The 26,294-nt window shown below is 52.0% G+C and overlaps 1 protein-coding gene across 6 annotated transcripts in view; it reads right to left on the reverse strand.

Moving 5' to 3' along the window:
- Nucleotides 1-26,294, reverse strand: part of CACNA1A (calcium voltage-gated channel subunit alpha1 A) — a 194,359-nt gene that overhangs the window by 6,687 nt on the left and 161,378 nt on the right. For 4 of the 6 annotated variants that reach the window (XM_016192270.2, XM_060181837.1, XM_060181836.1 and 1 more), the window contains 9 exons: nt 24,385-24,501; nt 22,277-22,342; nt 22,069-22,184; nt 19,279-19,429; nt 16,350-16,477; nt 13,994-14,090; nt 8,012-8,117; nt 2,788-2,895; nt 1,468-1,568 (listed from right to left, as the gene is read on the reverse strand). In XM_016192270.2, the coding sequence (XP_016047756.2) occupies nt 1,468-1,568; nt 2,788-2,895; nt 8,012-8,117; nt 13,994-14,090; nt 16,350-16,477; nt 19,279-19,429; nt 22,069-22,184; nt 22,277-22,342; nt 24,385-24,501 (990 nt within the window). Of the gene's footprint in view, nt 1-1,467; nt 1,569-2,787; nt 2,896-8,011; nt 8,118-12,858; nt 12,956-13,993; nt 14,091-16,349; nt 16,478-19,278; nt 19,430-22,068; nt 22,185-22,276; nt 22,343-24,384; nt 24,502-26,294 lie in introns of all 6 variants that reach the window. The other 2 variants (XM_016192271.2, XM_060181835.1) reach the window with 1 other exon arrangement.

Genomic DNA, 26,294 nt, shown 5'->3' on the forward strand with positions numbered 1-26,294 from the left:
TGAGAGGGAAAGAGACAGAGAGACACCCGCAGCCCTGCTTCACCACTCGCAAAGCTTTTCCCTCCCTGTAGGTGGGGAAGGGGGCTTGAACCCGGGTCCTTGTGCATTGTAACATGTGCGCTCAACCAGATGCGCCACCACTCAGTCTCTCTTTATTTCTTTTAAAAATGTATTTATTTTATCTATTTATTACCAGGGTTGTCACTGGGGTTGGGTGTCTGCACAATGAAGAAGTTTCCCCCTGTAGGTGGGGACAGGAGAATCAAATTTTATGTCTTTTAAAAATGTTTTACTTACATATTCGTTTATTGAATAGACAGCTGGACTGAGAGGGAAGGAGAGATAGAGAGACAGAGACAGGGGCTGGGCAGTGACGCACTGGGTTAAGCACACATAATATGTAGTGCAAGGATCTGTGTGAGGATCCCAGTTCCAGCCCCCGGCTCCCCACCTACAGGGGCTCAATTCACAAGAGGTGAAGCAGGTCTTCAGGTGTCTCTCGCTCTCTATCTTCCCTTCTCCTCTCAATTTCTCTCTGTTCTATCCTATCCAATAATAATAATAAACCCATAAAAATGGCTGCCAGGAGTAATGGATTTGTAATACTGGTATGGAGTCCCAGCAATAACCCTGGAGGCAAAAAAAGAGAGGGAGAGCGAGCACTTAACCAGTGCCCCACCATCCAGCCTCTCACCATTCCTTCCTTTTTATATATGGTTTATTTATTTATTTTGGATCGAGACAGAAATTGAGAGACAGGGAGTTGGGCGGTAGCACAGCGGGTTAAGCACAAATGGCGCAAAGCACAAGGACTGGCTGTAGGATTCCGGTTCGAGCCCCCGGCTCCCCACCTGCAGGGGAGTCGCTTCACAAGAGGTGAAGTAGGTGTGCAGGTGTCTGTCTTTCTCTCCCTCTCTTCTGTCTTCCCTTCCTCTCTCCATTTCTCTCTGTCCTACCCAACAACGATGACATCAACAACAATAATAACTATAACAATAAAACAACAAGGGTAACACAAGGGAATCAATCAATCAATCAAAAAGAAATTGAGAGACAAGGGGGAGACAGAGACACCTACAGAATTGCTTCACTGCTCAGGAAGCTTCCCCCTTCCAGGCAGGGACTAGGGAACTGAAACCTATGCACTGTAATGTGTGCGCTACACCGGGCGCACCCTCCCCTGCCTCTCCCCCATTTCTTCTGGACACAGATAGAGAGAAACCAAGAGGGAGAGGGGAGAGAAAGTGAAATGCCTGCATCACTGCTCCACCGCTCATGAAGCTTCCTCCCAGGGTAGACAAATCCACCCAGACTCTCTTTCCTTGGTTACCCTGGATTTCCAGCGGCCTGTCCTGGGGACTGGTCACCTCCCCCCAGCTGTCCAGGTTGAGCCTCCTGAGGACACAGAAGCCACCGTCTCCCAGCCTGCAAGTCCCCAAAGACCAGGACGTGGGGTAGGGCGCGCACCTGCTCCTCCCTCATGGCCTGCAGCTTCTTGGCCTTGCTCTGTCGGTAGTACTCCATGATCATCATGGCCGCATAGATCTTCCCCACCGTCAGGTCCGTGGCTGGGGGCGCAGAGAGAGCTCAGTCAGTGTGGGACCCGAGAGCTGTGAGGCGCCACCACCTCCCACCACACTGGGTTGGAGAAGAGCCTGGGAACCAGGCTGGACTTGATTTTTTTCTCTTCTTCTGTCTCTGGGGATCTATGGGGCTCTGCACGTGTTTGACTCCACTGATCCTGGGAGATTTTTCTCTCCATTTGGATTACAGATAGAAACAGAGAGGGAGGGAGAGAGGCAGAGAGATACAGACAAAGGGAGAGGACAGTGTAGCACTGTTCCACTGCCCATGAAGTTTCCCTTTGTGCATGGCGTTCCTTTGTGGTGCCAGGGCTTGGCCTGGGCCTTCATGTAATCTATTAGATGAACCATCTCACAGTGCCAGGCTGGGTTCTTAACGGAGTGACCAGCCTTTTAAAAAATTATCTTTATTTAGTCTACAGCGACAGCCAGAAATCTAGATGGAAGGGGGAAGAGAGAGAAAGAGACAGAGAGACATCTGCAGCATTGCTTTGCCAGTTGCAAGGCTTTCCCCCTACAGATGAGGGGTGAGGACTGGGAGCTTGGACCCAGGACCTCACACATTGTAATATGTGCACTCAACCAGGTGCACCACCACCCGGCCCCGTGAACAGCTCTTTACCATCCACTTCGGCCCCATCATCCTATGTGAGAGCCTGGGGGTGGGGGGATGTCAGCCTGAGTTGTGACACTTGTGAGGGAGTGATCAGCCCTATGCCCCCCTCCCTTGCCCCAACCTGATGCACAAAATCATCCCCCCAGTGAGGGCCAGGTGGAGCCCATGACCATTTGTGTGAAGTCACATCACTCCACCAAAAGGAGCTTGTGAGTTCCTGTGTGAGCTCACCCCTCACCACTGGAGGGGGCCAGTGGCACCTGTGCAAGGTCACCTCTCTCCACTAGAGGGAGCCAGTCAGCACCCGTGCAGGTCACTCCTCTCCACTAGAGGGAGCCAGTCAGCACCTGTGCAGGTCATTCCTCTCCACTAGAGGGGGACTGTGAGCACCTGTGCAGGTCACTCCTCTCCACTAGAGGGGGACTGTGAGCACCTGTGCACCTGTCAGAGGGTGCCCAACACCTGAACTTCTTTACTGAGGCTCCATGCTTCACACCTGTGAGGGAGACCATCCCATACCAACCCCTCTCCCATCCTCCTCCCACCGGGGCCAGGCCCTGGGGATGGGAGAGCAGGTCAGGCTCTTACACTTGTGAGGGGTGACTAACAGGTCCAGTGTCTTCTGGGACAGGTTGGGCCAGATGGCCGTCATCTCCTTGCGCAGCTCGGCGTCCATCTGCTGCTTGTCTGCTCCTCCTGCAAGGCGGGTCCAGAGGGGCACTGACCACCTGCTGCCCCACACAGCCCTATCCTGGTGCCCACGGGGTCTGGCATCAGGGCCGGGGAGGGGGTCAGGCCAGCACTGAGAAAAACTAGAAGGCCCAGGTTCCCCAACTGGCTGCCACTTCCCCACTACACAACTTCAGAGACACCTATCCCTCCACGTCCTACCAAAGTTCTTTTTTCTCTTCTTTTCCTTGTCTCTAGTTGCTGGGGTTTGGGGCCAGCACTATGAATCCACCACTTCTGGTGGTCTTTTTTGTTTTTTTCTTTTAATTCGATAGAGCAGAGAGAAATTGAGAGGGGAGAGGAGACAGAGGGAGAGAAAGACACCTGCAGACCTGCTTCACCGCTTGTGAAGATTCTCCCCTGTAAGTGGGGAGCTGGGGCTTGAACTGGGATCCTTGTGCCTCGTACTATGTGTGCTTAACTGGGTGCACCACTGCCTGGACTCCCCAATGTTCTTTTCTTTTTTATTTAAATATTATTATTGGATAGAGACAGAGAGAAACTGAAAGGGGAGGGGGAGACAGAGAGACACCAGCAGCCCTGTTTCACCAATGCAGGTGGAGACAGGGGGGCTTGAACCTGCATCCTTGTGCACTGTAATGTGTTCCTTTAACCAGGTGTGCCACCACCTGGCCCCCCCTTTATTTTTAACTAAGAGCATCTAATTTATTTTATTTTATGGGGGGGAGAGGGATACACAGACAGAGTAGAGCTCTGCTCAGTTCTGGCTGATAGTGATTCTGGGGATTGAACCTGGGACCCTGGAGGCTCAGACATGAGAGTCTTTTTGCAGAACCATGATGCTGTCTCCCTAGCCTTCACCCAATTTTCTTAATTGATATATTCCTTGCCACCATTTCCCCCCTTGTTCTGGAGCTCCCTGGCTGTGTGACTTCACTCCCAGAGGACTCCCCCCTTTTTTTACTGGGTAGGACAGAGAGAAATTGAGAGAGGGGAGATAGAGAGGGAGCTAAGACACCGGCAGACCTGCTTCACTTGTTTGTGAAGTGTCCCTCCTGCAGGTGGGGAGCTGGTGGCTCGAACCAGGACCCTTGCACTTCATACTGTGTGCACTTAACCCAACGCACTACTGCCCGCTTCCCCCCACCCCAGTGGACTCTTAGTTTTCTCTTCCCAAGGGTGAGAGACAGGGGGAGAGATAGCACACCACCACCGCCCACACCTCTTATGAAGCGTTTCCCTTCTCATAGTGCTCTCAGGTGGTGCTGGGGGCTCAAACCTGGTTCCTGGTCTTATAAAGCGTCTGCCCAACTGTCTCAGTCACCACCACCACCGTCTAGAGACTGAGGGAGAGACAGGGAAAGAGACCATAGCACCAATGCTTTCTTCAGTGTGTGGGAAGGGCCTGGATGATTGGATATATTTATTATTATTGTTTTTATTGAAACCAGAATTATTATTGGGGCTTGATGCCTGTGCTACAAACCCATTACTCCCAGCAGTCAGACTCCTTCCTTCCCTCCTGGGAAGCAAACTGTATTTGAATGAAAGACTGTTGCCAGACACAGACTTTACTCAGTGAAATACAGAGGGCTCACACAGACTCACGAGGGTCCGAGAGTGTGACAGCTTTTCTTCCTTTTTCTTTCTTAAATATATTTACTTATTGCCAGATAGACAGAGAGATACATTGAGAAGGCAGGGGGGAGATAGAGGGAAGAGAGACAGAGACACACCTGCAGCCCTGCTTCACCACTCATGAAGCTTTCCCTGCAGGTGGGGACCAGGGGCTTCAACCCAGGTCCTTGTGCACTTCAATGTGACCACTTACCCAGGTGTGCCACTGTCTGGCCATCCTCTTTCACATGATAAGAAAGAAGTTGAGAGGGAAGAGGGAGGGAAAAGAGATTCACCTGCCACACTGCTTGGGAAGCTTCTCTCACTGTAGGTGGGGCGTCTTGAACTTGAGCCCTTTCTCACTGTGAGCTGTGTGCTCTACTGGACTGTAAGCATTCACTTAAAATATATTTATTTGTGGCCAGGTGGTGGCACATCTGGTTAAGCGCTCACATTCCAGTGCATAAGGACCTGAGTTCAAGCCCCTGGTCCCCACCATCAGGGGAAAGCTTCACGAGTGGTGAAGCAGGGCTGCAGGTGTCTCTCTCCGATTCCCCATTTCTATGTCTATCAAATAATAAAAAGATTAAATTTATTTATGAGAGTGAGAGGAGAAACAGAATGAGAGCATCACTCTGGTACATGCAAGGATTAAATCCAGGACCTCATGTTTGAGAGTCTTAACACTTTATCTGCTGTGCCAACTCCTGGGCCATTTATTATCATCATTATTACTGTTTTTTTATATTTATTTATTGGGGAATTAATGTGTTACATTCAACAGTAAATATAGTAGTTCGTACATGTATAATATTTCCATATAACAATACAACCCCCACTAGGTATTATTACTATTATATTTAATTGCTACCAAGGTTATTACTGGGGATGGATTTTTGCATGATGAATCCATCACTCCCAGTGGCCATTTTCCTTTTTTTAAAGTTATTTATTTCCTTTTGTTGTCCTTGTTGTTTTATTGTTGTAGTTATTATTGTTGTCATTGCTGTTGTTGTTGGATAGGACAGAGAGAAATGGAGAGAGGAGGGGAAGACAGAGAGGAGGAGAGAAAGACAGACACCTGCAGACCTGCTTCACTTCCTGGGAAGCGACTCCCCTGCAGGTGGGGAGGTGGGGCTCAAACGGTGATCCTCATGCAGGTTCTTGTGCTTTTTATTATTATTTTTTTAATGTGGTAGGACAAAGAGAAATGGGGGGGAGGAGATAGAGGAGACAGAGAAACATCTTCAGCCCTGCTTCACTACTTGTGAAGCTTCTCCCTGCAGGTGGAGATCTGGGTCACATTAATTTATGAGAGGGGGAGAAGAGGGAGAGGGGTAGGGAGAGAGAGAAGAGGAAGAGGGGGACAGGGAGAAGAGAGGGAGAGGAGCGAAAAGGGAGAGAGAGGGAGAAAGGGAGAGGAGATGAGAAGAGGAAGAGAGGGAGAGGAAAGGGGGAGAGGGAGAAGAGAGGGAAAAGGAAGAGGGAGAGAGGGAGAGGAAAGGGGGAGAGGGAGAAGAGAGGGAAAAGGAAGAGGAAGAGAGGGAGAGGAAAGGGGGAGAGGGAGAAGAGAGGGAAAAGGAAGAGGGAGAGAGGGAGAGGAAAGGGGGAGAGGGAGAAGAGAGGGAAAAGGAAGAGGGAGAGAGGGAGAGGAAAGGGGGAGAGGGAGAAGAGAGGGAAAAGGAAGAGGGAGAGAGGAGAGAAGGAGATGAGAAGAGGGAGGGGGAGCCAGAACTTGACACTGGCGGCGAGATGCCAAGGAGAGAACTTGGGACATTATGCTCAAGAGTTGAATATCTTACCCACTTCTGGGCTACCCAAACAGGGAATGCTCCTTTACACACCAATCCTTCCCTTCACACCACACTGGCTTTTACTTCTCTGCTACTTGTCTCTTCCTATTTTGTTATATCATTTAGGCTTATGCCCAAAAGGTTTCTGCCCCATGATAGTCTTTTATAGACTTTGTACATCTTATGCTATTACTAGGTAGAAAGATAGAAAAGATGTAGAGATATTGTGAAGAGATGGTTGAGCAGGCTGCGCTTAAACCTATGAGATGAGTCTCTCCAGGTAAGTCTCTCTCTCTAAAGAGGAGTTGAGCACAGGAGGATGCATAAATCTCACAAGGTTGGCAGCCATTTAAGCCTTCCCTCCTCCACAGAAAGTCCTACATCTTCCCACCTGAGCATGGCATTCCTCTAAAACATTTAAGCCTGCTCCATTCCATTTTTCTTTACTGTGTCCATTTAGATATAAAGGGATAGGAGGAGATGTTGCTGAGGAGTTATTCTGATGCAGTCTCCGCCCCCAGGTTTTTCTATGCCCCGCAAAATCCTAGAGTGCCCCCTTCAACCAATCCTGGCTCCGCCCCCAGGTTTTTCTATGCCCCGCTAAATCCTAGAGTGCCCCCTTTCAACCAATCCTGGCCCTACACGTCACCCCTGGTTGTCGCCCAATAAAAAGCCCCCTCACCCCTCCCCTCGCTCTCTCTGGGCTCTGGCTCTCCCTCTCTGAGGTCTCGCTCCCTGCTCTCCCCCTGTGGTCGGCCATTGCTGGCTGGCTCCACGTGGTCTGAACCAAACCTCCCCCCCCCATCCTATTATAAAGGTCTGTGTACCCCTTTGCTCTGGACGTCCGCTCTCTTCTCCGTGGTGCAGCCCGACACCAGACCGCCGCAACAACACACTAATATTTTATTCACCGATTAATATTCACTTATTTGTATTTGCCACCAAGGTTATCGCCGGGGCTCAGTGCCTGTATGACACCACTGTGGCCACTGGGCATCTTTCCATCTGTTTTCAGATGCAGAGCCAAGAAGAGAGACACCTCAGCACTGCACCACCGCTTGTGAAGCTTTGCCCCTGCAGACACTCCCATGGGGTCAAACCCGGGTCCTTTGTGTTTGATAACATGTGTACCCACTCCATGGGAGTGTCTGAGATCCTTACACTGGTCCTTAAGCTTTGCTCCATGTGCACTTATCCTGCTGTGCTACCACCTGGCTCCCTCTTATTCTTCTTTTAAATATTTGTTGCCCTTGTTGTTTTATTGTTGTATTTCTTGATGTTGTTGTTGTTGGTTAGGATAGAGAGAAGTGGAGAGAGGAGGGGAAGACAGAGGGGGAGAGAAAGTCAGACACCTGCAGGCCTGCTTCACCGCCTGTGAAGCGACTCCCCTACAGGTGGGGAGCTGGGGGCTCAAACTGGAATCCTAAGGCCAGTCCTTGCGCTTTGCGCCACCTGTGCTTAAGCCGCTGCGCCACCGCCCGACTCCCCCCCTATTTTTAAACCAAAGTGCAGTTCATCTGTGGTTAATGATAGTTTCACTGCTGAAACCTGGAGACTCAGGCATCCTGTGTCTGGACGTTGGACTCTTTCTCTAGCCCCATGTCCCCTCTATTCCCTCTCCTCTAAAACAGTGAGTGATGATGACAGGTGATGGTGGTTGGGTGATGGCAGGTGAGTGATGGTAGCGATATCTGAGTGCCGGCTGCCCTCACCCTTGGCGATCTTGATGTCCAATGCCGTGCGGATGAGCGCCATAAGCGTGGAGTTGAAGTGGACTGTGTTGTCCTCGGCCACCGGCAGGTCCATTCTCAGAAGCCTCTGCGGGGAGCGGGTGGCGAGGTCACTCCTGGCCCCGAGGGTCCCAGTCAGCCACCTCCCCCAACTCGACCACCCCAGTAAGAACTCTGGGTGCAGCCTCAAAGTATAAGAGATGCCACCCTCCTGTGTTCTCGCCCTTGCCCACCCGCTGGACCCCAGGGCCACCCACCTTTGGAGGGTGGCCTGGATGCCCACCCTGCCCCAGAGTTCTTAGCTGGACAGTACCCCATCTTGTGCCCCCCCCCCAAAGAAGACGTGCACAGGCCTGATCGGAAAAGCTAGGCATGCAGCAGCCAGGCAGAGGGGCCACAGCCAGCTGCGGGGGGTCCCCACCCTCAGTCCCATCGTCATCTACAACATTCTTAGACAGCAGGCAGGCAGGCAGATGGCACCCCCAGATAGACAAGGGGAGTGCTGGCGGCATGCAGGCGGTGACACAGACAAAGGACATGCAGACGGAATCTCGAGACTCATTCGTAGCTCTGTGGAGGGTGTGTCTGGGGAAGGCACGTCCAGGGCTGGGGCTGGGCTCTGGAGGAGGCAGTGGGGAGCAGGGAAGGGAGCAAGGGGTTCACAAGACTCCCTTGTTCCAGGCACGGGCTCTTTGCCCATCTACACCCTGGGCTGGGGGCTGGGAGAAGGGATGTGGTGGGTCTGAGGGTGGCTGAGAGGCTACATGGGAATCTGGAGGACAGGAGAGAGGGGTTGGGACAGGAGGGTCACACACACACACACACACACACACACACACACACACACTCTCTCTCTCTCTCTCTCTCTCTCACACACACACACACTCTCTCTCACACACACACACACACTCTCTCACACACACACTCTCACACACTCTCACACACACACTCTCTCTCTCTCTCACACACACACACTCTCTCACACACTCTCACACATACTCACACTCACACACACACTGACTGAGCATTCATGTACTGGTGTCTATGCTGTGCACTGCACAACACTTTGTCAACATGGTTTTGTGCATTTTCTTGTTATTCCTCCTCTCTCTCTCTCTCTCCCCCTTCTTCCTTGTCCTCTTTCTCACCAGAGCTCTGCTGAGGATTGAGCTCTGGTCCTGGGGATTGAATCTGGGGCCTCAGATGGGAAAGTTTTTTTTTTGAAGAATCTTGATGCTACCTTCTAGGTTTTGTATTTATTGATTTTAAGAACTCTTTACATATGTGGCTTTTCAAAAAAAATTATGAGAGAAATGGAGTGATACCAGTGTCCTGCTCAGCTCTGGCTGATGGTGATGCTGGGGATTGAACCTTCAACCTCAGAACCTCAGAAAGGAAAGGATTTTTTTCCCCAGAACCATTATACCTGCATTTTTTTCTTCCTCAGCTCACTCCTTCCTTTTTTCTTTAATTTCCCTGTCTTTCATTGTAGGAGCCAAAGCCTCACCATGCAGGCTGACATTAAAAATTAAGAGGGAGGCGAAGTGGTGGCACACCTGGGTGAACCCACATCACGGTGTGTTAAGGACTTGAGTTCAAGCACTCGGCTCCCTACCTGCAGGAGGAAAGCTTCACGAGTGGTGCAGCAGGGCTGCATGTATCTCTCCATCCCTCTCCCCTACCCTCTTAATTTCTGTCTCTATCCAATGAATGAAGAGTCAAAATAGAAGCACATTGGGAGTTGGGCGCTAGCGCAGCGGGTTAAGCGCAGGTGGTGCAGAGCACAAGGACCGGCGTTAAGGATCCCGATTCGAGCTCCCGGCTCCCCACCTGCAGGGGAGTCGCTTCACAGGCAGTGAAGCAGGTCTGCAGGTGTCTGTCTTTCTCTCCCTCTCTCTGTCTTCCCCTCCTCTCTCCATTTCTCTCTGTTCTATCCAACAACAAAGACAGACAACAATAATAACTACAACAATAAAAAACTACGGCAACAAAAAGGAAAATAAATATAAAAACGGTCATCACCCATTATCTCAAGAAAGAACTGAGGAGAGAGAGCATGCTTTTAAAAAAATACAAAGGGTTGGGCTGGGGGTGTGTGTGGAGAGCACCATGGTTCCACAAAGAGCTTCCCGTGCCTGAGCCTGTAAGGTCCCAGGTTCAAACCACCCCCCCCCCCCCGCACCACCATCAGCCAGAGCTCTGGGAAGTTAAAAAGTAAGAAGTAGGGTCAGGATATAGTTGGTGTTCTATCAAGCTTAAGAACACTGTGGCTGGGAAGACAGCATAATAGTTCTGCAAAAGGCTCTCATGCCCGAGGCTCTGATATTCCAGGTTCAGTCTCCAGCACCGCCATAAGCTATAGTTGAGCAGGAATCTGGTGTTTCACTTTATGTATTTCTCACTAAATAGTAAATAAAAATATTAAAAGAAAAATCAGAGTTAAATATATAAATAAATTTCTCAATGAATACATGGTTTGTTCTGTACATATGAACACAATGCATGTCACCAGGGAGCCCCATGGAGGGTGGGCAGGGCTGTGGGGTGTCTCCTCTCTCAGCACCAGGCACAGCACCCAGGGAGCCCATGGAGGGTGGGTAGGGTTGTGGGGTCTCTCCTCTCTCAGCACCCTGCACAGCACCCAGGGAGCCCTATGGAAGGTGGACAGGGCTGTGTGGTCTCTCCTCTCTCAGCACCATGGACAGCACCCAGGGAGCCCCATGGAGGGTGGGCAGGGCTGTGGGGTCTCTCCTCTCTCAGCACCATGGACAGCACCCAGGGAGCCCATGGAGGGTGGGCAGGGCTGTGGGGTCTCTCCTCTCTCAGCACCAGGCACAGCACCCAGGGAGCCCCATGGAGGGTGGGCAGGGCTGTGGGGTCTCTCCTCTCTCAGCACCATGCACAGCACCCAGGGAACCCATGGAGGGTGGGCAGGGCTGTGGGGTCTCTCCTCTCTCAGCACCATGGACAGCATCCAGGGAGCCCATGGAGGGTGGGCAGGGCTGTGGGGTCTCTCCTCTCTCAGCACCAAGCACAGCACCCAGGGAGCCGCAGGCATAGCACCCAGAAACTCCTATGGACAGCGTGGCAGGGCTGTTCTGCTTTTATTAATAAAGTCCTCTGGGCACCAGGACTCATGCTTGTGTGATTCCACTGTTGTCCTTTGACAGTTTTCCAACAGACCCTGACAAAGGCTGACCACAGGGACTCTATTTCTCATGACCTGGGGGACAGGGAGGGAGACACACACACACACACACTTACACACACACACTTACACATACTCACACATACACACTCACACACACACTCACACACACACACACATACTCACACTCACACACACACACACACACACTCTCACACACACACTCACACACACTCTCATGCACACACTCACATACACACACTCACACTTACACACACACCCACACTCACATACACACACACACACATTCACATACACACACACGCTCACATACACACACACTCACATACACTCACACTCACACACACTCACACACACTCACACAGACACACACACACACACTCACATACACACACGCTCACACACTCACACACACACACTCTCTCTCATGAGCTTAGCTACCCATAGTGAATCCAAGACCCAGGGAGCGGACGAGGGGATGGTGGCCAAGCAGGACGAGGACTGTGTATAGGGGATGCAGATACTGGGGTCAGATCTTTGACACGCTGGTGGGGCCGCCTCTGACAGAGACAGAGGGTGAGGGCGGGGGTCTCTTGAACAGCAAGGAAGAGGGGTTCGAGGTGGATGGAAGGCAAGGGCAGGGTGTTTTTATTTGGTGGGGGGAAGGCAACGAGAGCCTGAACTTTTAGGGTCCCCCCTGAACTCCTCATGCAGGAGTTGGGAACAGAGCACCCCCTCCTTGGGTCCCAAGGGAGATTCCAGAACTGGGGGAGGGGCAGCCACCTGGCAGCAGGTCCTGGTGCTCCTGCAGTCAGCATGCACCCCACTGCCCCCCTTTATTGCCTGCCCCCCCAGGCCCTGTCAAGGCAGCGTGCAAGGCCTTTGCCAGGGTGCTGGGGTCTGGGCGTCCAGCTTTGGCCAGCCTGCCCACTCCGAAACAATGCAGTGGAGGGGGTGTCTTGGAGCTGGAGGGGTGAGAGGGGATGGGCGTGGGTGGCACAGGGTCAGGGGCTTAGGGAGCAAGTCTAGGGAGGGTGGGGTCAGAGGAAAGAGGCTCTGGGTACATCCTAGGAGGTGTGGGGTCCCCCCAGGGCCCCAAGATCAGAGATCAGCTTCAGAAGTGTGTGTGTCAGGAGGCTGGAGTGTGTGTGTGGGGGGCTGGACCTGAGATTATGAGGCAAAAGATGGGGCCTCACCTCCAAATACTGAAGGGGGTGATCAAAGAATCCCCACCCCTTATCCTTCCATGCGCCTACCCAAGAAAGGGCGTCCAATTTACTTCCTGGAGGTGGCGGCCTGGTGCCAGACAGAGAGGTGGTGGGGTGGGGGAGATCTCGAGGTGCCCCTCCCGCTGTCCCCCCCACCCCGGCGTGTTGGCCAGAATGGAGTCTCAAAACACCAGGACACATTGATCAGAAAGGACAGACACTGGGGCAGCTTCGAGTTGAGGGATGTTCAAGATTGAGTCAACTCAGGGAGGAAAGGGAGAGAGAGAGAGAGAGAGAGAGAGAGAGGGAGAGAGGGGAGGGGTGGAGAAAGAGAGAAAGGGGGTAAAAGCAGAAGGGCTCTGGATAAAAAAAGAAGAAAAAGAAAAAGAGCGAGCCCTGGTGGATGAGTCTGGGTCAGCTCTGTGAAGTCCCCCAGGGTGAGGGTAGACTACCTTATAAGCCACTCTGGAAGGACACTTCTTTCCCAGGCCCAGGGGGGGGGACATGTGTGTCAGCATCTGATACATGTCCCGGTAAGGCATGCGGCCCCTGGCAGCACACAAGAAAACAAAAACACAAAAAGAAAAACAAAAGTGGGGGGGGCAAGAAAACCAGGGGAGAGGGCATGGTGGAGGGAGGGGGTAGAAGGGAGAGAAAGGGAAAAAAAAACACGGGAAGAGAAAGAACCGGGGGAAAAAAGGGGACAGGGAGGGGTAGAGAAAGGCGAAAAAAAGAGACATAGCAGGTAATCCAACGGGCATTGAACAGGAAGGCAGAGGGGTAGGGAGAGGAGGGGGAAATGGAAGAGAAGGTTGTTAAAAAAAGAGAGAGAGAAGAGAGAGATTACTTTACTGCTCAGAGTGCAGGGTGGGGGGTGGGAGGGAGAGGAGAGAAAAGTCAGATTCAGTCTTGGTTTCTGACTTGGAGATCTTGGAGCTGGTGGGATGCGGGAGGGGTGGAGGATGGTGAGGGTGGTAGTGGTGGGGTGGTACGTCTGTGGTTTTGGTGGGGTGCTTTTTCCAAAACTGGGTGGTGTTCTTTGGTTTGCCTGAGGCTGGTCTCTGAAGGGGGGAGGGTCCCCAGATGGGGAGGAATGGGGCTGAGGCGGAGGGGGGAGGAGGACTGGGGACTTTGTGGGGTGGAGGGAGAGAGAGAAAGAGAGAGAGAGAGAGAGAGAGAGAGAGAGAGAGAGAGAGAGAGCAGTGGAGGTGATGGTTGGGGAGCCAATGCCAAGTTTCAATCCCACCCAGCAGCCCTGCTGGGATATGTCTGATTATTATTTTGTTGGGCTTTTTTTTGGGGGGGGCATGGAGACCCCCAGGATGGGGCAGCTTCAGCTCAGAGCAAGCAGAAACGGCTGAAGGGAGCAGAAAAAAAATATTCCATGCGTCGCCAGGTCTAGGTGGCTGCATTCTGTCGACTAAGAGAGCTGTTCTAGTTTTAATGCAAAAGAGAGACATGGCTTTGTTTTGTCGGTAGAAATCGATTATATATATATATATATATATATATGTTCAATATATATATTGAAGAGTCCCCAAGCCACACTCATTCCGTGGATGCCAGCAGGTTTAGTGGAAGTCAGACCTTGCAAGCGACCCTATGAGGGCATTTCTTGCCTAAGCCGAGAGGCGGAGATATTACTCGTAATAAACTGTACATATCCTTATAGTGAATTCGGCCACTGGAATAAGAAGAAAGGGGGTTAGTGGCGGCGCTGTGTCCGCGCCGGGTCCATGGGGTGGGGACACAGGGTCTCCTCTGGCATGTGCTGGAAGCTTTGGGGTTGTCTTTTGTTATTTTTTATTTTATTTTATTTTATTTTCAGATGGGGAAGGAGAAGTCCTAAGATCTCTGTGAGCTCCACTGAGGGGAGGGGAGCTTGTGGGACAGAGCATGGCATGGTGTGGGTGTGGGTGTGAGTGTGGGGGGCGCACACAGTCTCCAACAACTGATGTGACCTAAAAAAACCAAGAGAGGAAAGTTAGTCGTATCCCAGAGCTGAGCCTGGTCTCCACATCCTGGAGCGCGTGTCTGGGTCTTGGCCACCTTGTCCATGTGCCCTCAGGTCCCAAGTCCCAGCTCAAACTTAGTATCTTCAGTAAGGGGCTGAGTTCTCGGGCTCTCAGTGGGTGGGTAGTGTGGGCCTTGAGCCTCATTTAGTCAGGGGGGTGGGCTTTAGGGTCCTTCGTTGGGGGGCGGCGGCAGTGGGCTCTAGAACTCACCCAATGCGTGGTGCTTTTAGAACCACGACATAGTGAACCTTGGTTTCTAGATTTCACAGCCAGGGAGGGGCAGGCTCTGGGGGCCCCTGTTCAGTGGGAGGGGGTGGGGGGAGATCTAGAACACCCCACCGGTGGGGAGCAGAGTCTAGAACTTCCTGCCTAGTGGGCGGTGAGCTCTAGGACTGTCGTGGAGTAAGGCGGTGGCTCTAGAACCTCCCCCCATTAGTCGTGGCAGGGTCTAGAACCCACACTCAGTGGCGGGAGGGCTCTAGAATATTCTGGTGGGGGGCTAGAGCAGCAGGCTCTAGAACCGACTAAGTGGGTAGTTCTAGAACCGTGACGCAGTGGGCCTTGGTCTCTAGATTCCACAGCCAGGAGGAAAGGCTCTGGGGCCCCCAGTTGAGTGTATGCGCGTGTGCTCTAGAACACCCCACCAGTGAGGGGTAGGGTCAAGACCCTCCCGCCTAGTGGGCAGTGAGCGCTAAAACCATCACGGAGTTAGGTGATGGCTCTAGCACCGTCAATGGGCCCGGTGGCTGCTCTAGAACCCACCCCCACATGCCAGTTGTGGCAGGGGTCTAGAACCTGCACTCAGTGGGGAACGGGCTCTCGACCCTCAGCAGAGAGGGTTTCTAGAACGTCTTTGGTGAACCAGAGTGCTAGAACCCCTAGTCTTGGGGTGGAAAATTCTTGATCCCATGGCTAGAAGGCAATGGCTTCCAGAACTCCTGTTTTCATGGGAGGGGGCTCCGGAATGCCACTTAGTGGGCAGCAGGGTTGAGAACCTCTCCATCCCTGTGGAGCTGAGCTCCAGGACCACACCATTTAGCAAGGTGGTGACCCTAGAACCCGCCTGCCATGGGAGGCACTGGAGTCTAGAACCCCAGTGTAGTGGGTGGCCAGGTCTAGAAGCCCAATTAAGTGGGTGGTCGGGACTAGAATTTAATAGGTGGCTGGGTCTAGAACCCCAGTGTTGTGGGTGGCCAGGTGTAGAACCTGCCATAGGGTGGCAGTTGGGGGGGTCCAGAACCCTCTCTGTGACTGGGTGGTGGGTTCCAGTTAGCATGTGGCAGGCCCGAAGAGTCCATCTGTCCCTATTTAGTGAGTCGCCTCTCTATAACCCGTTGGAGGTGGGCAGTAGGGTGTAGAATTCCTCAGCAACAAGGGCTCAGGAGGCCCTCGAATCCCCAGTGAGTGTGAGACATGGCGCCTCTCAAGGGCTCCTGCGTGAGTGTGAGTATCGCGGGAGCTCAGTGCTAAGCCGGCCCTCAGTACATGCGCACAGGACGCATCAGCTACGAGGGGTCGCCCCAGTGCCCCTGGAGGTAGGTGAGCTCACCTCCCTGGTGATGCTACAGACAAAGGTCCCTAAGGGTTTGTGTGAGGGTTGGAGATGCTCTCGGGCAGTCTGGAGCTGGGGCTGGCTGCTCTGCTCTCACCACCAGTCTTCTCTGTCAAGGGAGCAAGGCCATCCCTGCATCTCCACCCCTTCCAGAAATGAACGGCTAGAGAGTCTTTCTTCCTCATCTCCCAGAAAGCTGAGGGCTCAGCTGAAACTGAATTCTAGGGTGCCGGTTCTCCTCTTCTTCCCCTAAAGTGATTCCCCGGAGAGCCCTGCTAGTCGCCCGAGGATCCCATGGCTCAGAACCCAGGATGTGTGCTGGCTTGTGTTCCAGCACCAGAGAAAAGGGGATGGTCACGATGGGAAGACTCCTTACCATGCCGCAGGGTCATATTCAGCCCAGACACGCACGTACTCATCCAGGTGGTGGGGACCCAGGATGGAGGAGTCTCGCGTGAGGTATTCGAAATTGTCCATAATGACAGCCACAAAGAGGTTCAGCATCTGTGGGCAGTGGAGAGGGGGTCCAGGGGAACCAGGAGGGAGTGAGGGAGAGAGAAGAACCCAGAGACACACACAGATGGAGATAGGGAAAAGAGACACTCAGAGACAGAGAGATGGAGCAGAGATGGGGCAGAGGGGAAAGACACAGAGACAGGTGGAGTTGGGGGGATCAAGAATGTGAAGGGACAAGGAGTTGGAGATGGGGGACCACCACCAAGGAGATGTCCTTGACCCCCCCCAATCCTCCCCCACCTGCTCTTGTCAAAAACAAGATGAACACTCCATGTGGAGAGGGGCTGTGTTGTTTCCGGTCCAAACACAAAGCAAGCGACCAGCTAATATTTCACATTATTATTATTATTTTGTAGTGCCTCTGGGACTTCCATAAGTGCAATTCCACCACTTGTGAAGTAGAGTTTTTTCTCATTATTACCATTGAAAATTAAAAAATGATCTCTATTATTTACTTACTGGATAGGGACAGCCAGAAATTGAGAGGGGCTGGGGAGATAGAGAGAGTGGGAGACAGAGAGACACCTGCAGACCTCCTCCACCACTTATGAAGCTTTCACCCTGCAGGTGGAGACCGGGGGCTCGAACCTGGGTCCTTGTGTATTATAGCAGTTGTGCCACCATCCGCCCCCTGGGCTTTTCCCTGTTTTTATTTCATTCATAATCAGCAACACGCCCCATCCACGGGGCTTCCCTCCATGTTGTGCTGCCCCCGGGAGGGTGCTGGGCCTCGAGCCTAGAGTTTTGCACATGGTAAGGTGTAGAAAACCATGTGAACTACCTCCTGCCCTTAGATTTTCCTTGCTTTTTGCCACCATGATTTTACAAATGTATGATTCCATTGCTGCTGCTGGAAAGAGACAGAAGGTGAGTGGGGCGGGTGGTGTTGCACCTGGTGAAGTGCACACAGTATGACGTGCAAGGACCCGCGCAAGGATCCGGGTTTGAACCCCTTGTTTCCCACCTGCATGGGGGGGGGCGCTTCAAAAGTGGTGAAGTAGGTCTGCAGGTGTCTCCCTCTTTATCTTTCCCATGTCTCTCAAAATTTCTCTGCCCTATCCAATAAAATGGAAAAAAAGGCCACAGGAGCAGTGGATTCTAGTGCCGGCACTGAGCCCCAGGGAGAACCCTGGAGGCAAAAACCAAACCAAAACGAACACCACCCCCCGAAAAAACCAGGTCCTAGCAAAAGTGTGTTCCCTATAACATTCTAGCTGTTTTTGTTTGTTTGTTATTACTTTGTTTTGTTTTTTCAGTATAACCCAGTGGGCCTCACATTGGGGAAGACCTGGTCCCTTCCCTGTCTTTCAACTCAGGAGATGTCTGACATGTGGTGTATCTAGAGGTATTTCTGTTTGTTTATGCTAGAAGCATATGTGACCTGGGCTACTGCCATCTAGTGGGCAAAGGCTGGGAATGCAGCTAAGGACCTAGCAATGCACACAGTCCCTCATTGCCCTACTGCCATCTAGTGGGCAAAGGCTGGGAATGCAGCTAGGGACCTAGCAATGCACATCGTCCCTCACGGACCTACTGCCATCTAGTGGGCAAAGGCTGGGATTGTAGCTAAGGACCTAGCAATGCACATCGTCCCTCACGGACCTACTGCCATCTAGTGGACAAAGGCTGGGAATGCAGCTAAGGACCTAGTAATGCACATCGTCTCTCATTGCCCTACTGCCATCTAGTGGGCAAAGGCTGGGAATGCAGCTAAGGACCTAGCAATGCACATCGTCCCTCACAGACCTACTGCCATCTAGTGGGCAAAGGCTGGGAATGCAGCTAAGGACCTAGCAATGCACATCGTCCCTTATGGACCTACTGCCATCTAGTGGGCAAAGGCTGGGAATACAGCTAAGGACCTAGCAATGCACATCGTCCCTCATTGCCCTACTGCCATCTAGTGGGCAAAGGCTGGGAATGCAGCTACGGACCTAGCAATGCACATCATCCCTCACGGACCTACTGCCATCTAGTGGGCAAAGGCTGGGAATGCAGCTAAGGACCTAGCAATGCACATCGTCCCTCACGGACCTACTGCCATCTAGTGGGCAAAGGCTGGGAATGCAGCTAAGGACCTAGCAATGCACATCGTCCCTCATGGACCTACTGCCATCTAGTGGGCAAAGGCTGGGAATGCAGCTAAGGACCTAGTAATGCACATCGTCTCATTGCCCTACTGCCATCTAGTGGGCAAAGGCTGGGAATGCAGCTAAGGACCTAGCAATGCACATCGTCCCTCACAGACCTACTGCCATCTAGTGGGCAAAGGCTGGGAATGCAGCTAAGGACCTAGCAATGCACATCGTCCCTTATGGACCTACTGCCATCTAGTGGGCAAAGGCTGGGAATACAGCTAAGGACCTAGCAATGCACATCGTCCCTCATTGCCCTACTGCCATCTAGTGGGCAAAGGCTGGGAATGCAGCTACGGACCTAGCAATGCACATCGTCCCTCACGGACCTACTGCCATCTAGTGGGCAAAGGCTGGGAATGCAGCTAAGGACCTAGCAATGCACATCGTCCCTCATGGACCTACTGCCATCTAGTGGGCAAAGGCTGGGAATGCAATACAAGAAAGGGCCCCTTGTTGCTCTCTAGATCTTAGCTTTAAATGTCTACAGGTCTGACACTGGGAAATCCTAGTCAATGAATCCCTCACAGGCACAGAGAAGGCTCAGGGGGAGAAAGTCTATGGTGCAAACCCTTTCGAGAAAAATCCAGTCTGCCAAGAGGGAGCCGGTTGAGGGAGGGCACCCCTCCAACCATCCAGACCCACCAGACTCACCAGGAAAGAGCAGAGGAAGATGAAAGACACGAAGTAGAAGTAAGCAAACTCATTGCCACACTCCGGAGTCAGAATGCCTGAGTTCTTATCACACGGCTTCCCACTGAGGCAAGACAGCATGATGTTATGCCAGGCCTCCCCCGTGGCACTCCTGGGGACAGATAAGGTGATATCAGGGACCTAAATACCCCATCTAGGACACCAGCACCTCAGCCCCCTTCCCCAAACTGTGAAGCACTGAGGTTAAGAAACTGGGTTTTTCACAAGTAGAACCTAAACTGGAGTTGGTGTATTGCACCAAAATAAAAGACTCTGAGGTGGGTGGGTGTGGGGGGGACAGTAAAGGTCCTGGAAAGGATGACAGAGGACCTAGTGGGGGCTGTATTGTTCTGTGGAAAACTGAGAAATGTTATGCATGTACAAACTATTGTATTCACTGTCAAATGTAAAACATTAATCCCCCAATAAAGGGAAAAAAATAAACTGGGTTTTGAAGTTGGACTGGCATGGATTCTTATTATTTCTTCTTCCTATTTCTTAGTATTACCTTATTTATTTTTATCTTTATTTACTGATTGGATAGAGATAGCCAGAGATCAAGAGGGAAGGGGAAGATAGAGGGAGAGAGACAGAGAGACATCTGCAGCCCTGCTTCACCACTCATGAAGCTTTCCCCCTGCAGGTGGGGACCAAGGGCTTGAACCTGAGTCCTTGCACACTGTAACGTATGCGCTCAACCAGGTGCACCATCACCCAGCCCCATCTTACTTATTCTAATTAAGGCTATTATTTACTTTTTATTTTAAAATCTTTATTTTCTTAATTTATTTTATTTTAATGAGAGGGGGAGTATGCGAAATGAAACATACAGAGAGGGAGAGAGAATGACCAGAGCCCTACTCATCTCTGGTTGATGGTGGTGCTGGGGGTTGAACCTGGGACTTCAGAGTCACAGGCAGGAGGGTCTTTGGCATAATCATTATGCTATCTTCCAAGCTTCCCTGGAACAGGCAACAACCCCCCATCACCAGAAGAGAACTATGAAGGACACTCCTCCTCCCTGAAGCAGAAGGAAGATCTTTGTGAAGGACATGCCCCCTACGAGAAGCAGAGGGCATGCTAGAACTTTTGGGAGAGGATGCTCACTGCTGGAAGTGTGAAAGTCCATCCTCCCAGCATTACAGAAGGATGAGGACACCAAACCTACAGAAAGGGGAGGAGGAGGGTGGGGAGGAGGCAGCTCATGGCTGCTAAAACAAGGGAGACCACACCCCCATGGGAATAGGTCATGCCCCCACACCAGAAGTTCCGGGAAAGAGCCTCTACTGCCATTTGAAGAGGCCATGCCCCCACAGGAAGCGTGCACACCCCCCAGAGTGCTGTAGGACATGGTCCACCAGCATCAGCACCAGAAGCAGCTGTGCCCCTACTGGAAGAGGCCACGCCCTCACGGGAAGAGGTCAGACCTCAAAAGGAGAGGCCACATCCCCACAGGAAGAGGCTACACCACCATTGGAAGATGCCATGCCCCCAGTAGAACAGATAGGAGGGGGCAGGTGGTGGCCTACCTGGTTGAGATCATACATCACAGTGCACAAGGACACAGGTTCAAGCCCCTGGTCCCCATCTGCAAGGGGAAGCTTCACGAGTGGTGGAGCAGGGCTCTAGGTGTCTCTCTGTCCCTCTCACTCCCTATCTCCCTCTCCCCTCTCATTTTCTCTGTCTCTGTCCAATAATAAATACATAAATAAAGATTTTTACAGATCTTAAAAAAAGATGTAGGTCGCACATCACCAGTAGTGCCTCAGGAGGAGGCCACACCCCCACTGAAAGAGATACAGCTGGGTATTCCCCACTGGAAGCACCAGTGGGAGCAGCCACAGCTCCGGGAGAAGTGGCCACACCCCCATCAGAGGAGGCCAATCGCTCACTCGAACAGATGTAAGAGGACACACGCTGGCACCAGCACGGGAAGTCCCCGCTCCCACCGGAAGAGGCCATCCCCCACCAAAAGACGTCACGCCCCCTTTTAAACAGACATCAGGACACGTTCTCACCGGAAGAGAAGTGTGACAGCCCATCTACCCCATCAGCAACCATGCCCCTGCTCCCACCACAAGCCCTCATCATCATCGTCACCACTTGTACCCCCACCATTACCTCTTCCATCACAGGAAGCAGAGGACATGTCAATCTGTGGGAAAGCATGTCCTCCTCCGCCACCACCACCTCTACCACTGCCATCATCACTACCGCGGGTACTACCACCATTTCCATCATGATCACCATCATTGCTACCACCTCCTCCACCATCATCATTACTGTGCCACCAGCTTCATCTTGACCATTACCTGTACCACTACCACCAGCACCGCCACCCGTGCCAGGCCACACCACCACCCATGCCAATTATACCATCACCACCACCTGTACCACAGCCATATTCATCATTACCATAACTGTCACCGCCACCACCACCACCACCATCTACCACCACAATTTCCAACACCATTACCCTAACCATAATCGTTTTCAACACCGTCACCACTGCCACTTACCACCGTCATTCCTACCACAACAGCCTACCACCATTTTCAACACCACCTCCACCATCTACCACTGCCATCACCACCACCTCCACCACCCTCCCCACCGGAAGAGACCACATCCCCAACAGAAAAGCATGTGGACATCTTCCCCACTGAAGAGAACTGTGAAGACCCAGCTCCCCGCATCCCATTCTTTGTTCTCACTGGAAGAGAAGGCTGAGAACACCGCCCCGCCCCTCACCGGAAGAGGAGCATGAGGGCCTGGAAGAAGGTCCGGAAGTTGTTGTGCTCAGTGATCTGGAAGTCATCCTCGTCGCTGTCTTCATCCTCCACATCGATACCAATGTTGCCAAACACCTGGAACATTGGAGGGTGATGACCAGGAGTGGCTGCTCTCCCACCTAGCTCCCAGGGCACACTGGAAGGATCCCTGGGCACACTGAGCTCACCTGCATCCCGATGATGGCGTAGATGAAGAAAAGCATGGCGATCAGCAGACAGACATAGGGCAGGGCCTGGTGGAAAGGTATCAGTGAGCAAGGGGGTGGGGCACTCCCTGCCTGGTCCCAGTGCTGCCCCCTGGTGGGCATCACTGACAATCTTGGAGTGGGATGAGACCGGACCACAAGGCATCAAGAGACAACCCTTGGGCAATTCAGGACCCAGCATACGGGGACCGAGGCTTCTCCCAGTAGAGCGCGCACACTGGCACATGGGAGGACTTCTGAGTCCCCGGCACCACACGGGAGCACGGTGCAAAGCGGGGTGGGGACCTTCATGAGTGGGGCTGTGATGTCTCTCATCTCTGACTCTCCTCTTGTCTGCCACCTATCTAACAAATGGGAGTCCACTGGGAGCGGTAGAACCATGCAGGTGTGGAGGCTTTCGTGGTAACCCTGGCAGTAAGAAAGAGACACAAGTATGTCCCCCAAGATCCCTACAGATAACAGACTCAGCATGAGGAATTGCAGTGGGGTCGTATTAAAAAACTGACTGGGGCTGGGTGGCGGTGCACCTGGTTGAGCGCACATTACAATGGCGAGGGTTCAAGCTCCTGGTTCCTGCCTGCAGGGGGAAAGCTTTGGAAGTGGTGAAGCAGGGCTGCAGGTGTCTCTTCCTCTCTATCACCCCCTTCCCTCTCGACTTGTTGCTGTCTCTATCCAATAAACAAACAAGGATAACAATTGATTAACAATTAATCAATTAAATGACTGGATAAGAGACAGAGAGAATATGAAAGGGAAGGGGGAGATGGAGAGGGAAAGATAGACCCCCACAGACCTGCTTCGCCGCTTGTGAAACGACCCCGAGGTGGGGAGCCAGGGGCTCGAACCCTTGTGCTTCATACTATGTGCACTTAACCCGGTGCGCCACTGCCACTGCCCCCCCCCCCCACGAGGGTACATTTCCATCCTCATATTTCTCCAGGATAGAAATACCAGAGTGGTAGCTGTAGGTGTATCATTTACTTATTTTAATATATATATATTTTCTTTTTCTAATGAGAGACACACAGAGAGGAAGATACAGAGAAGAGAGCCCAGAGCCCTTCTTAGCTCTGGCTGATGGTGTTGAGAGGGACTGAACCTGCGACCTCAGACTCACAGGCAGGACAGAGCATTGCTGAACCATCATGTGGCCTCCCCTCACTTTCTTTCTTTTTTTTTAAATATTTATTTATTCCCTTTTGCTGTTCTTATTGCTTTATTGTTGTAGTTATTGACGTCGTCGTTGTTGGAATGGACAGAGAAGTGTAGAGAGGAGGGGAAGACAGAGAGGGGGAGAGAAAGACAGACACCTGCAGACCTGCTTCACCGCCTGGGAAGCGACTCCCCCGCAGGTGGGGAGCCGGGGGCTCGAACCGGGATCCTTACGCCGGTCTTTGCGCTTTGCGTCACGTGTGCTTAACCCGCTGCACTACCGTCCGACTCCTTCACTTTCTTTTTTTTAAACAAATGCCATTACCTGCATTATTTATTTATTATTATTGTTTTATATTTTATTTATGAGAAAGATAGGAGAGAGAAAGAACCAGACATCACTCTGGCACATGTGCTGTCTGGGATCAAACTTGGGACCTCATGCTTTATTACTGCGCCTCCTCCCGGACCACCGTCACTTTCTTTTTAAAACCTTATTTGACATCGGGGTTATTGCTAGGGCTCAGTCCCCACACAGCACCACCATTCCTATTTGACTTTGCTTTCTTTTTTTTTTTTATACTGGATGAGACAGAGAAAGAGGAGAAACAGGGAGGGGGAGAGAACTGCATCAGTATTCTACTGCTTGTGAAGCTTCACCCTGCAGGTGGGGGCCCAAACCTAGGTCCCTGAGTATTTGTAATGTGTGCACTCTATTAGGTCCTTAGTATTACTCACCTACTAGAGAGAGAGAGAGAGAGAGAGAGAGAGAGAGGGGCAGGCAACTGGACCATCACTCTGGCATATATGGTGGTAGAGACCAAACTCAGGACTTTACTGTGCAAGTCAAGCACTCCATCTGATTCTTTATTCTGAGGGGACAGGAGGTGTGTGTGTGGGGGGCGGGGAAGACTTACCTTGAAAGACTGCACAAAAGTCCAGAGAAGAATGCGGATAGTGTAACCTTGGCGGAGGAGTTTGATGAGCCGAGCGGCTCGGAAGAGACGGAGGAAGCTCAGGTTGATGAAGTTGTTCTGGGGAGACGGGAGGGGAGACGGGTGAACGTCCACCCACCCACCCACCCGCTAGCCCAAGGACTCAGACAGTCACCACTCACAGAAGAGATCCCTCTATGAAGCCAACCAACAGGAAAAAAAAATAAAGAGGGAGGGGAAGAAGAGGAGGAGGAATGGAAGAAGGAAAAGGAGAAGAAAGCCAGACTCCAGATAAAGAGAGAGAGAGACAGAGAGAGAGAGAGATAGAGAAACAGTTCTAACTGATGAAGTGGTTCATAGGAGGAGAAAACTTAAGAGAGAATGCGGAGGAAAGGAGTGAAATTGGAGGGCTGAGGAAGCGTGGATGGGGAGGATGAAGAGAAGGTAGGAAAAGGGGAAAAGTGGGAAAGGCATGAACTCAAAAACCACTGGCAAAGGGTGGGGGAGAAAGAGACACGATAGATAAATGACAGAGAGATAGAGAGATAGGTGGATACATAAATAAAGATGGGCAAGAAATAACCAAAGACAGAGGCAAAGAAAATAATCATGAACCACCCAATCAGGGAGAGAAAGAAATCGGAGATAAGTTTTTTTTTTCTTCTTCTAATTTTGTTTCTCCCAACAACCAAATGCACTGAGACATATACACAAGCAAGTTGACTTGCCAGACTCATCAGGCATGGGGGAAGGAAGGGGGGTCACAGATCACAAACACCAGGACAGGGTGGAGGGGCAGGGACGGGGACAGGAGGTGAAGCCAGCTTGCTGGGACCGGGAGAGGCTCAGGCTTGGGAGGGGGATAGACGGAGTGGGGGTGTATGTTAGGGCATGTGACACTCTGGGCTGCGTCCTTAATGTTCCTGTTGGTGGAACTCACTGGACGCCTGCTCCTGCTTCATTCCATAGATTGTGGGGGGGGGGGAGAAAAAGATTTTTTTTTTTTTTAACTGGGAGGGATGTGGCACTGACTGGTGGTGGACTAGATGCACTAGCAGATACCCTTTCCCTGACACCCCCCCCCCCGCCAGGGATGACTTCTCACCTTTGCAGAGACCGGAGGGGCCAGGGTTGGAGCACCTTGGACCAGGCAGCAAAGTTTCAGCAGCACCCATGGATGGGAGAGTTGTGGGTGGGTGCCAGGGGCCCTGCCTCTTTGTTTTACTATTTTTTATTCTCTTTATTGGATAGAGACAGTCAGAAATCAAGAGGAAGGGGGAGATAAAGGACAGACAGAGGGACACCTGCAGCCCTGCTTCACCACTTGCAAAGCTTTCCCCCTGAAAATGGGGACCAGAGGCTCGAACCTGGGTCCTTGCACATTGTAACATGAGTTGCGCCCCCACCCAGCCCTGTGTCTCTTTTTATTCCATCTGAACTGGAATAGCCCAAGGCTCCCCACGGTGGTGCAGGCAGGCCAGCTGTTTGTGGTGGCTGTCTCAGGAACCAAGGATGAAATTCTTAAGTATGGACCAAATTCTGCCACCAGCACTGTTTTCTTGTATCTGAGTACTGTCTTTGAAATTTTTGCCCAAAAAAGACTCTTCCCTTTTTTTTTTTTTTGGAAGGGAGGGATCAGCAGATGCACATGGTTCTATACAGCAGGATCTGGACTTAAGTCCCTGAACGCCACATGGGAGCACTTTGCAAAGGGGAAGCTTCACAAGTGACGAAGAAGTGCTCTTGGGTTTCTTCTCTCTCAGCACCATGGACAGCACCCAAGGAGCCCCATGGAGGGTGGGCAGGGCTGTGGGGTCTCTCCTCTCTCAGCACCATGGACAGCACCCAAGGAGCCCCATGGAGGGTGGGCAGGGCTGTGGGGTCTCTCCTCT

This window comes from Erinaceus europaeus, chromosome 23 (assembly GCF_950295315.1).
Source record: "Erinaceus europaeus chromosome 23, mEriEur2.1, whole genome shotgun sequence".
Lineage (NCBI taxonomy): Eukaryota > Metazoa > Chordata > Mammalia > Eulipotyphla > Erinaceidae > Erinaceus > Erinaceus europaeus.